The 12,875-nt window shown below is 39.0% G+C and overlaps 1 protein-coding gene across 2 annotated transcripts in view; it reads left to right on the top strand.

Annotated features, from left to right (window-relative positions):
- Positions 1 to 12,875, top strand: part of TENM1 (teneurin transmembrane protein 1) — a 240,286-nt gene that overhangs the window by 183,819 nt on the left and 43,592 nt on the right. For both annotated transcript variants that reach the window (XM_065643703.1, XM_065643702.1), the window contains 3 exons: positions 1,473 to 1,722; positions 2,587 to 2,607; positions 3,734 to 3,966. In XM_065643703.1, the coding sequence (XP_065499775.1) occupies positions 1,473 to 1,722; positions 2,587 to 2,607; positions 3,734 to 3,966 (504 nt within the window). The remainder of the gene's footprint in view (positions 1 to 1,472; positions 1,723 to 2,586; positions 2,608 to 3,733; positions 3,967 to 12,875) is intronic.

Genomic DNA, 12,875 nt, shown 5'->3' with positions numbered 1-12,875 from the left:
AAAGCAGCAGCTCAAAAGCTTGAGATTAAGCGCAGGCTTACATTTATTGACAGCAAAACATACTCTCTGGAGCCCTAATTATTTACTGGCATTTGTAAGAGGCAGTTGAAAGATTACCTTTATATTGTTAATTTCAGAAAAAGGGCAGCATCCTCATTTGGTAGTATTTTTATCTGGTGTGTAAGGAAGGATATTGCCATTAATTTTAATGGTGTATTTCCAAGATACTTTTTTTAAGATAACATTCAAACAGATATATGTATTCTGTCCTCTATTGTTCAGAAATCATTTTTTTATTTAAATCCCTTCAAAATAGCTGTGGCAACACTCAGTAACTTCCAAAGAGAATGTTAGCTTCAGACTTGCCTGAAAGCCACAAAAAATAATTTAGCAAAAGTTGGTAGAAACAGTACATAAATACATTTGCCGTACTTCGGGCAAATTCAGATATGTCTCAACATGTACTTCCTGCAGTATCTAGAATATGCTCATTTTCTAGTGTAAGAGTCCTCCAGAAAGTAAATTCCCTGGTGTTTATTCCTTTTTTTTTTTTTTTTTTTGCTACTTCTCTAATGAAGTACTGAGCTTTCCAAGGGAAATAAGAGATTTTTGGACTGCGGTCTAAAAGAATACCTATCTGCCTTACAGAAATAGCCAAAACCTTACAATAACATGTCATTTTAAAGGTACTTCTTAACTACATTACCACATTGTTATTTAAAATAAACACTACAGCTATCAGCTTGAGAAAATATATCTTTGTACTGGTTCTGGTATCACCAGCCTAGTGATTGGGAAGACTTTCAACAACATATGGCACAGAGCAGTGCTGAAATACTGACACACTGGAAAGTTGTTTTAAACTTTATGGCAGAACTTAATATATTCTTGCTGGTAATGCATTCACTTGTGCCTCCAAATTACTCCTTGACTCTTAACTTGGCTTTCCTGCACTTGGCACCATTTTTATATACCATGAAGAACTCACATTTAAATTTGAATATTGATTTTGTACTGCCACTCAGTGCTCTTTTGTGAAAAATGCATCGTACTCCTGCTATTAATCTCCTTTAATTAAATATTCAAACTGCCTAAGAAATTCCTCTGCTACCTAATAAAAATTTATGAATAAAATGAATATTAAAATAGTAATCCCCAAGAAATCGGATAGCACTGCAATTAACAGTTAATTTGTTAGAGCATTAACCAACCATGAGTTCTCCTCATGATGTTGGCTTTTAAAATAGCCACTAACCGCTCATCGACAAAATGGTGATGGCAAAGTTTGGGACTGAACAAAATTGGAAGAGATTAGTGCAAGCCTGTGGCAGTCTTTAAAAGACCTGATGTTTGTTGCTGGCTTGGTAATCTGATTTTCTAGAGGATTGCGTCATCCAAAACTGCAGAATAGTTTAAATGCTATACATTTGCTTTCTTTGTCTCTGTTTTCTGCTCCCCCCCACCACCTTTAGGAATTGTACACAAAGGAAATGGTGAAAACATGTTCATTTCCCAGCAGCCGCCAGTCATCGCAACCGTGATGGGCAATGGGCACCAGAGGAGTGTCTCGTGCTCCACCTGCAATGGTCTTGCACTCAACAGCAAACTCTTTGCCCCGGTTGCTCTTGCTTCTGGGCCCGATGGCAGCGTGTATATCGGCGACTTCAATTTCGTCAGACGGATCTTTCCCTCTGGAAACTCAATTGGTATATTAGAATTAAGGTAAAAAAACCAATAATTAGCTTTCCCTGACTAGCTTTGATTAGCCTGGCCGCGATATGCCTATGAAAACCATGGTGAGCCTTTTTTTCCCCTTGGGACTTAAAGAAGCAGCCACATTTAGTTGTCTTGTGAACATACATTTCATCAATTGTCAAAGAAACTCATCAGAAAACTTGCGCTTACTTTAAAGTCAGCAGTTAAAAAGGGCGTCCTAAGTGGCCTTTAGAACAAATTTTGCATAATGAATTTCTACAAAACGCAGAATTAATAAAGCTGATTTCTTGCCCTGCGAACGTTTTCACAAAATTTAAAATATTCCGTGAAGTGCTTTTTTGAAGAAAACCCCGTAATTCAATAGCAAATACGCAGAGTATCATGTCAAGTCACAGCATCATGGCTGAAGATAGACTTAACATGTTTAGAATTAATAAAATTAAGTTTTTCCTCATCTATAACAGATAATGTGACTGAGTTTAAGCAGACGAGCAAACCTGCCATTGCAGTCTGACTCCTATGTAATTATGACTCTGGCTTCCCATTCCCTTTGAGAACCAGAGAGGAAGGCAGGAAAGATTTCAGACAGTGATACACTGAATTTTTCTTAGTTAACACCCATGAATCTTCAACTAGCTAACGTTGCTGGTGATGATGTTGTGTGCTGGTTGTTCAGAATTAACTTGACAATATGCAGGCAGGGGAAAGGAAGCAGTCTGATAGAAAGAAATAATACCGAGTAACAGGATAAACAATGTTTTGTTATTGGGGTACAGCTCTGTGAGCAGTCAGGCAAAGAGCACAGTTTTGTCGAGGACTAACATTTCTTGTCTTTTTCTTTTTAAACCTGAACTGATCTGTCTTGCCTAGGAATAGAGACACACGACATAGGTAAGTAAAACACAGTAACAGTAATATGTGCACTATGCTCAAGGAAACAGCCTTACAAAAGTCCTTTTTGAAGTCTAGATGTAGAGAAACGCTCCGAATTTAATAAATATAATTGTTAATCAAATTCACCTTTGTTTATAGTAAAATAGGTTTGATTGTTCTCTTTGAAGGAATGAAGTCTCTGTCTAAAATTCAGTTTGCTGATCACCAAGCAGAGGAGGAGGGGTTTAAACCCAAAAGCTGGGAATGCATTTCATAGCTGTCATATTCATTTCACATGTTATTTGAATAATCAGATATATAGCCAGCCAAGGAAACTGGAGTTTTAGCAACAAAGAAATAATAGAAAAAGGCTTCAGAGTCACACAGAGGACTCAAACTTTGCTCCAAAAAAGAAACAAAATGTCTTGCTGGTTAATAAGATGCAACCCAGTTCTCCAATTAGAATTTATGATCCTCACCATTTAATTAACATATGTAAATATTTTTTAAAATAACATTTTATAATCTCGATAAGGCACTTCAGTGCATGAATCATGATGCGTTAATTCATGCCTATTTGCACTGACAGTACTTGGCCTTCTGCCTTGCTCCTGACAATACAGTCGGCAAGAATTAAGGCACCGTATTTCACACCTTCATATTTCCGAAGGTTTAGAAACAGATGAAAATAACCAAGAGTGGGTATTTGTGCCCATGCAGAACAGTCTGCGATTCACTCTGCTGCAACTCATGGATTTGTTTGCAGTGTCGAGAGTACTAGAACTCATCAGGTATAGAAAAATGACCTTGCTTTTGATAGTAATAGTTATAACTAAGCTGAAGTCACTCCAGTTAGCTTTATACTGAGTGGGTCGGTACTGATGGACAGACTAACTCCACCAGTAGCATGCTCTGCATAAGCTTGGCTGGTCCGTGGCTGGCGAGGCTCCACAGCCAGGACCGTGCCTCCCTGCTCAGCACCGCTGCTTGCGGGAGCCACGTTAAAGCTGGTCTCACTTATGCCTCTGTCATCCCCGAATCATAGAACAGATGTCTTCGGATAAGTAGAACGCAATTTTTTAAGCTGCCACAAACACATTAAAAATAAAAAACAATTTAACTTTGATGTTCTTCTCTGTTTCAGTACAAGCCCTGCACATAAATATTACTTGGCCATTGATCCTGTGTCAGAATCCCTTTACTTGTCGGATACCAACACCAGAAAAGTCTACAAAGCAAAATCTCTCATCGAAACAAAAGATCTGGCCAAAAACGCAGATGTGGTGGCAGGAACGGGGGATCAGTGCCTTCCCTTTGACCAGAGCCACTGCGGGGACGGCGGAAAGGCGTCCGAGGCCTCTCTCAACAGTCCAAGAGGTAAGAAAAGAGCATATCTGAAGTTCTTGGTGTTGGTCATCTCTCATTTCCTTCCCTTATTTAGAGACTCAAATGCAAATGGGCATACAAAAATGGGTCTGAGGTGATGATTTAACCAAATACCAGCAAGCCAAATCACTTCACAAAGCTCACTCGTGTTTTTAATAGAACCGGTCCTTCATGAGGGAGTAGCGCGAGCAGCAGGCTCCAGCTGGCATCCTCTGAAATACTCTTTCCTTGTGGGGCAACGCTCCTCTTTTATTACCTTTCACTTGCGAGGTGGCAGCATTTAATTATATTTAACTTTTAAGCAAATAATGTGATTGCAGAGTCGATTTTTTAGATTTTACGCGTTCAGTTGACTCTTAGAATGTTAATGGAGCTTACTCATACACCTTAATTTTAGGGCTGTTTGAATCAGAGCCAGCAAAATAAATTTTCATTGGAACACTAGCTTGTCCTTCCTCATTAAATCTCACCTACTGCACATGAAATAAGCATCTTGCTGCAGCCTTCCTGTCAGAAAACCTGTACTGTCACGGGCAACACATCTGTGAAGCCTTGAATCCCCACCAGTGCCACAAGTAATCCCCTTGCAGCGGGCGTTGCAGCTGTGAGAAAAGTCTCTGGATTTGGTGCTCTAAAGCAGCTGATTGTGCTCAACTCCCACTGAAATCCCTGGAACAAGGGTCCTCAGCATCCCCCGTCACACGCTGCTCCCTCCTGGTGACTGGCTCTAAGAAGGGGGTTTGGTTCTTTTTTGTGAGCTAACACAGGAAGGCCGTATTTCAGTAGGAAATTAGAATGTATATCCAGGCAGAAGCGTCTCTAAGGCAAGCAAGTAATCCTGTTTTAAGGCTCAGCAAGAGACACGTTGTAGTTATAGAGCTACTTTAACATGTCTTTAATAGTAGAAGGTGTGAGGTAAGTGCAAATAAATGTTAATCTTCAGGCAACTAATTAATGTAATGAATCAATTCTAAAAATAGTACAAAACAAAGAGTTTCAGATCCTTTAGCAGCAGAATGATCGATGTTTTATTGCTGATTACAATTGATTGTATCTAATTAGAATACAATTAGTTGTTCCATCTTATTTACTTATTGGGGAACTATGTTGGCAAAAATTTGTAACATGCTATTTACTTTAAAAATACCTATGCCTAGCTGGCTTCCTTAACAGAAGGTTCTAGTCATAAACAAATTAAGATGAAGAAAAGTACAATTCATGAGCTCAGGGGCAGCCAGCAAATATTAAAAATTTAACTGTTAGCAGACTATGGCTTGTATATTGGCAAATTCAGGTAATGGCTCCCAGCTGCTTTTGATTTGTGCATCTACTCTAAATGACATCAGTTTGAAATTGTCAGATTTGTTACGTTTTGGATTTTAATCTCAAGAAACTATGGACTGCCACATTCCCTTTTTGTACAGGGCCTAACGAGACACAGCATCAACCTGTAGTCGCCAGCACAGTACAAACAATTAGCTGTGTATTATCATAATAGCCTCAAAAGTGCATGTCCTTGTTTTCCTCTCAACTGTAAGAGGCTGAATAACCTTGGAAAGTAGTAGGGAGTACTTACCTAGTACCCATAGATCTATTATTTATTAAGAAATGTAAAAGTCTCACTTAAATACCATTTTATATCACTTATTTTGCTTGTTATTGGAATAACTGTCCATTAGAAGATACCACATTTCGACTGAAATAGCATTCAAACAGTATATACAAAAGTATTTTTTCTAGGAGACAGGAGACACTGACAAAAGTTTTGGTGAGTCCACAGACTCACCAACATCTTACATTTGAAAATACTTGAACACAACGCAACACAATGTTATATAGTATTTGACCACAGAAATAAATGAATTGCTTCCTATCTCTCACCTCTCAGATTTTTATAGTACACAGTACACTGCCTGGTAATGCAGAAAAAGATGGAGTAATTGCCAAGAGATTATTAAAAATAATTGCTTGCATTACTTCATGACCAGACAAGATTAGCTTTTTTTTTTTTTTAAACTGATGCAGAAAAACTTTTAGTTTTTTCCATTTGCCCCCTTATTTTTGTCCCGAGTATTCCTTTTTTTCCTGTTACAAATGAAAAATAAATTTACCGCTTTCTTAGTGGAAAGGTAATATCCGAGAACTCTGTTTAGTGGCCGCCTGACCTTAGTTAGTTGCAGCTCAGAAGTTGTATTCTCATTTGTTCTGTGAGGTGCTTGTGACTCTAAATAAGGGCTTATCTATATGACTCAGTTTATCCATTTGCAAAATTGGTAAGAAATACCTACTGTGTAACACTTGCAAAACTTAATCCTGTTTGGCAAAATCCTCAGAAGTATGTAAATAAATAGAAATTCTAATAGTCTTATTTACTTTTCTGAATGAAAGTTGTTTCAAATACTGTAAGTTTTTGAAACTCGTAACAATTTTTCTATTTCAGTGGGCATGCAGGTAGGTTTTGGGAGAGTCCTAGGTGATTATTTAATGATTGAAGGCTTTCATCAACTTTTATTTCTCGTTATCTTTATTTGGCAAGACTGCCTTTGCCTAGTGACCAGGAATTAAATGCCAGGCAGGAAAACATCATGAAGTCGCACTAATCAATTATGATTTGATCCACTTTCCACAGCTTCTGTTTTGCAGGTAACAAACACATGTAGCTTTGTTCGGTCCGTTCCCACTTTGCTGTGAAGGACTAGAGATGGGGTTTAGTGAACGTTAATCTTACACTATTGTATGTTGAGCTGGCTTTGAAAGATGCTTTTAAACATGCATGGGTGAGGTAGTTCAAACTTGAACTTCAATATATTATTTTAACTACAACTTTCTTTAATTCTGTAGAGATCTCAGAGTAATGAGTCGTGTAATAGATGACCAAGTACTTAAGCAGAATGTGAAATGATACAAGGTGGGGACATAAAATAAGATCTGTGACAAGCTGAACACATTTATTACACAAGAAGATATGGAAAATGAAGTAGTAACTACACAAGATATTAATCATCAACTGAATCTCAATCACTTGAACTTTACCAAGTAACAGATTTTAATTTTTGGGGTGGGAAATTGTTTGGTGGGTTTGGGGATTTTTTTTGATAAAAAGTATTTATGGCAGTGCTGGTCACCTACACTATCATTTAAGCAATCTGAATTAGTATTTATAATAAGGCATCAAAGAATAATGTCCTGCTTTTAACTAGATTAATCATTGAATATTGAAGCAGTACGATGCATTAAAGTTAACAGAAATACCTGGGAGTTTTTCCTACTTATCAGTGCAAAGCCAATGCCTGGATCAAAGGCATTAAACACTTACCTACCCTGCCCTTCTGACGTGAGTGGGCTTGAGACATGCAGATATATTTGATTTCCCACGCTTAATTGACAGAGGCAGTGAGAAGCCGAGACAATCAAGTTAACACTTTTTTGCTGAGCTACAGCATCTCCTAGTCAGTACACTAAGAAAAGTGTCTCAGATTAACATCTGATTTCAATTACCTTGTATTCGTGACAACCTCGGAGCATCCACGCAGGACAGCCATGGTGGAAAAGCAAACTAACTTTTGTGAAAACAGTGAGTCCCTCCAATGATTGAACACTAATTGTCAGAAGTGATTTACAACATTTGGAATCTCAAGCACTAAAGCCAAAGATTTCAGCACCTAAGCTCCTGCAGTATCTGCTTTTTGACTCCTGAGTCCAGACCAGATTCTAGAACGGGAGCGCTCATGCGCACAGTGTCAGTGCAAGCCCTGTGCACAGTCAGTGCCTCGAGACATTGAAAACTGCACAGGGGAGAGAAAACTTGAATGCAGCGTCGTGACCTCACTACAGATGCAGTGACCTCAGAGTAAACACCAGGGAAATGCAGAAGGTTGGAGTACGTTCTGAATCCCGTGCATAAACATACCTCATACACAGCTGTAGCAAAGAACCTTTTTCACTCAGAGCCATGGCCATGAGCTAGCAACACAAGTGAAAGCTTAATTTAAAAATCAGTTCTGCAGTATAGTTTTATTCATTTGCTTGCAATGACTTTACTAAGGAAATACTACTAAAAAAAAAAAATCATGGTTTTGAAAATGCGTTCGCCCCAGGAGCTTACATCCCAAAATAATCAGTCTTGTTGCTCACTATCTGCAACAATACTTTCTAAAGTAAATGAAGCTGTAAGAACAACTGCTCAGATTAAACCTTTACGTTCATCAAATGGCAGTAGCCCATCTAGGGCCTGCTCCTGCTCAGCTAAAAGATTCCTGTTACCTTCAGCAGGATATACACCATGTTCCTAATATAGCCTTTTATGAAAAAAAAGACCCACTTGTCACAGGTAATGATCAATATTGTTTATCCAGCAATCTTTGCTGTTCTATAAATTCCTAAGACCTTTTCAACCCTTCCACACAATTTAAAAAGGAAAGAAGAATGGGGTGAGATATTTCATTAGCAGTGTATAAAGTAATTAGACAAAACAAGGTGATTTGCAACCTCAAATCACTGTCATATATGCATCACAGAATCAGCCAAAAATTCATTTCATGCAATTTTTGATTCAGCAAAATTTATTCCTTATTCTTGCTCTTCAGTAGTCTTAGCTACATATGATTTCAGAAGTCTGGGAATCTTGTAGAACATTTAAGGTAAACTTTTCGGAAAGGAAGTTTTTCCAAATTTCATCCAACTTTCATCTGAATGTGGAAGTTATTTGCTTTTCTGCTAACCATTGTCAACGTTAAGTATGACCCCAGTCATCACAGCTCAGACTGGAAGCGGGATATTTTCATTCACAGTCAGCAGTTAGAAGTGCTGTTTGCTCCAGCTCTGCTGTTACGCATCTGAAGAGAACAACACTCGAGTGCAAGTACTGAAGTCATGCTGACAAAGAACTGCTGAATATTTTGCTGCTAGTACTGAGACAGTAATGAAGTATGGATGACAAAGATCACAAAGCAACAGACTGCAAATCACTTGAATCATATTTTGAGTGGTGTATTATGGTAACCTATAAATAACTAATTGCATAAAATTGCTTTAGTAGTTTCTAGATGGCAGCTTTAATTAAAAACACTGGAGACATTTGGAAGTTTAGAAATGGATGGCATGTAATTTGCCCTTTTACCAACCATAAAATGGTAATTAACCAATTTGATTCACTTCTCCCTATTAAAAGTTTTATGAGAATCACAAGTTCCTTCTAAATACAGTTTTTCTTCAGCAGAAGGTGGCATTCTCTTTTATCAGGTCTCAACAGTAGTTCTAGATGTTCTTTTACAAATTCTTCTGAAGTTTAATTAGTAGTTTTCCATGTAAAATGCGCATTTGCAAAGTTTTTAGCTGAGCAAAAGGTGTAAAGTAGAATTTCCAGAAGTGGGCAACATATAACTCTAGCTGCTGTGTATTGATGTGTTCAAAAAGGATTTGTTCTCAAAAAGAGCCTTTTAAAATACGAGTACAGAATACGATGTGGCGAAAAAAAGGAAAATAAAATATCTTAGCGGGGAGTTTGCTTTATTACTTTTAATAGTGCTATAAGCTTATAATTCTGTTAACAATGAAATGCCAACATTTCTAGACTGAAAAAAATCTTATGTATAATAATCGTATACATTTTGAATTTATACAAAAGTGATCCGTTTGCTTGCAAAGTGTTATTTGCATTTGTAATTGTGTATGTATGTGCACTAATGCAGATCTGCCAAGTGAAATAACGCTTTCACCAAAATCACTCCTGAGAGCATATAACAGGAGAGGTTATACTCAGCCCACCTACTAGGTACTATTTTGTGTAGAAAACAGGTATAAAGAGCAAAACTTTTTTCTGCTGAGTCTTTTCTAGTGATGATACTTAGTAGCCACATCTGACCGCACTAGCAGCAGTTCATTTTTAATGTTAGTCGACAGAACTTAAGTGGTACTGATTAAGAGACCTCTAAGTGTTATAAATATTGTTCCAAGGTGTCTGCACGTAAATCTACTGGAGACAGACTTTCATGAGAGCTACTGTTTTACTTTCAGATACAAAGTCTAGTTCTATGTCTGAGAGTCTCAGTTACTGTCAATAAAAATGACTAGAAACAGTCCTTCAGCATAAGCAAATTACTCAGAAAAACAGGTTGTGCTCAGCCCTGAGTCAAAGAACAAGGCTAAATCCTCACACAAGTTTGTTTTGTCCTTTCTCAGACATCAGTGTTTAATGAGGAATCTCCCATCCCAGCAAGATAAGTCTGTCACTTGTGCAGTGGGTCACACTTGAGCCTAAAGACAGCATCAGTTGGGCATACAGTTTAGTGCAACAGTTCCTAAAAAAAAAAACGCACACCACACACCACAGAATCAGATTAACAGCCCAATACAAGCTACATCTCATTCTCCATGCAAAGAAAAGGTACCTGAAATGACCTTTTTACTCACTCATGGAGTGAGCGGTGTTCCTACTTGCATTCGGTGCAACTCATTACACTCAGCATGTGCATGTTTCCTCTCTGAGTTCCTCAGTGATTAAAGCACAATTGAAGTGCTGTGTGTGATTTGATTCTGCATTACACTCTATGTCAGAAAGGGATTAAAAATAAGCTCTTAGAGTACAGATTACGTGAAGCATCATGCACGACATGACAGGAGCATTAATGAATCCAACTCGAGTAATGAATAAATTGGAACAGTTTAGCCACAAATCTGTATTCAGTTTTCCAATTAATGCCTTATTTGGGTATTTGTCAACAAGACTTAAATGCATAAGTAATTTTTTCAAATGGATAAAGTCATGTTGTTTGGGTATATGGCAGTAAGCACTGGGTGCAGTAGTTTGCTGTCGAATGTATATACACTAATACTTGGAGAAACTGACTTATTAGGAAGTACCAGGAATTTATTACCTTTAGTACAAATACCAAAGACATGGGCTTGTTTATGCCATCACACTGACACATGTGCTTCCCTTGTAGATAGACTGCCTTTCTGCGATGGTTGGAGAGCAAGATGAACACTGTTAACACTAAAGGACCTTTGGTTTTCTTATATAGTCAGCGTTTGAAATCCATTCAGCAACACAGCTGAGTAGCTTTATTTAATTGCAGCATAATTTTTGATTTTTATGTAATGGACGGTTTGCAGCCAACACAGCCATCTGTTCACAGGGAAATTGCGTAAAACAGAAGATGCACTTGCCTTAGCGATAGATCTCAGCCTTGTGTTATCCATGGCACGGATCTGATCCAGGGCTGTGCTACCCAGGTGAGAAGCGTAGCTCTTTGCTTACCACACAGCACCACCCCTCTGCAAAGGCAAACTAAGACACAGCACATGTGCTGTGGTTCCCACCCACATCAGGTTTCTCATTTCAGCCTGTGAACCACACCAGAAAGCAAATCAAATCCCACCTAATATTGCTGCATGATGCAGTATCAGTAATATCACATACAACAGTTACATACAGCAGTCCCTGATCCTCACACCTTGCCTGCCACAGCAGACCGGCACAGCTTTGTCTTCTCAAAAGGAGTCTTGAGAAAACTCTCAAGAAAGTAGTAGGAGACTGGGATCAAAGACACTTTTGTCTCCAACCTTCACACATCTGTGAAGAAAAAAAGAAAAAATCTACAACAACTTTCTAGCAGTTTTTCCGTTTACTAATACTCCCTGTACAGAACAAAGCTGATCAGAGCAGGACAGAGACCAGACAGGAGGGTGGGAACCCCTGAGCATCCCCACGAGAACCACAGGAGGTGTTTCAGAGCCTGGCTTCTCCTGCTCTGTGGCCCCAAACTGTAGGAGCAGAGTCAACACAGCCCCCCCTAATTCTTGTCTTCTGTGAGCACAGGTCTATCCAGTGCAAAGTCTCTTCGGCACACATGACAGACAGAGGTGCCGTCTCTCCCTAAAAACTAGAACACACAGGTTACCCCCCCAACACCAAAACAAATCCTTCTGCTTCTCAGATGCACTCTTTACCTCAGCTCACCTTCAAACCTTCAGTCTTTCAGGTTTATAATTGGATTTCTCAGAAACAGACAATAGCTGTGAGCTTGCCAGTCATCCTGTAGTTTCTGAAAGCACTGTTACTCTAATTAAAGAGTAAAGATCCTCCAAGGCAGCTGCAAGGAGACATGAGCTGCAAGCTCCCAGGCCAGCAGGGAGCCAAACCCTGAGATAGCTGCTCTTCCTTTAGCCTTTTTATAACCTCCCAGATTTTCCCCGGCTGACCCATCCAGTCCCCACAGGTGATTTCAGTCCCCCAGGTGACATCCATCCTGGTGAAATGGGCATTTCAGCAATAAGCTGTTTAACATAACAAAGTGATACAGCCTAAGCCTGTACCCCGTGGCACTTCAGCAGTCTGGGGGTGTTTTTTGTCCTGGATGGAGAAGGTGACAGGCTGCTGAGTACCCCTCTTCTAACAGTGCTTCACAGCCAGATGAGCGCACTGTATTGACAATTTAAAGAATTTCAACTATCAACACTGTGCTGATGAATAGCCCAGAAGCTGGATGTAGCAGGAGTGCTAGATGCTGAAGTCTAGCTACACGCTAGATGGTTGTGGCCTCTGGATTTTTTTTTTTTGTGATGATATTCTCCAACATCAGAGTCGCCTGCCTCTTCCCCTGCTCCCCAGACTCCTTATTGTCCCTTGCTCCCACCTACAACTGCTCTTATATACTTAAAGAAATTAAATTAAGTATGGGGAAATGAGGCTCAGAGGTGAAGGAATTCAATTTGTTTTGGTTTTTTTTTTTTTCTTTTTTAATGACATGTGGAACTGCTGTGTGAGATCCTAAACTGGTGTGCAGACAAGCGTTTTGTAAACTCAGAGTACATGTAGCCTTAGTTGTGCTAAATGCAGAGGACAAAAATCAAGGACCCTATAAGCCACTGTCCAAACCATCTGTTCAAGTCCTTTGCCT

The sequence above is a fragment of the Caloenas nicobarica genome, chromosome 12 (genome assembly GCF_036013445.1).
Source record: "Caloenas nicobarica isolate bCalNic1 chromosome 12, bCalNic1.hap1, whole genome shotgun sequence".
Lineage (NCBI taxonomy): Eukaryota > Metazoa > Chordata > Aves > Columbiformes > Columbidae > Caloenas > Caloenas nicobarica.
The sequence above is the reverse complement of the archived record's forward strand: the minus strand, read 5'-3'. Positions and strand labels throughout refer to the sequence as shown.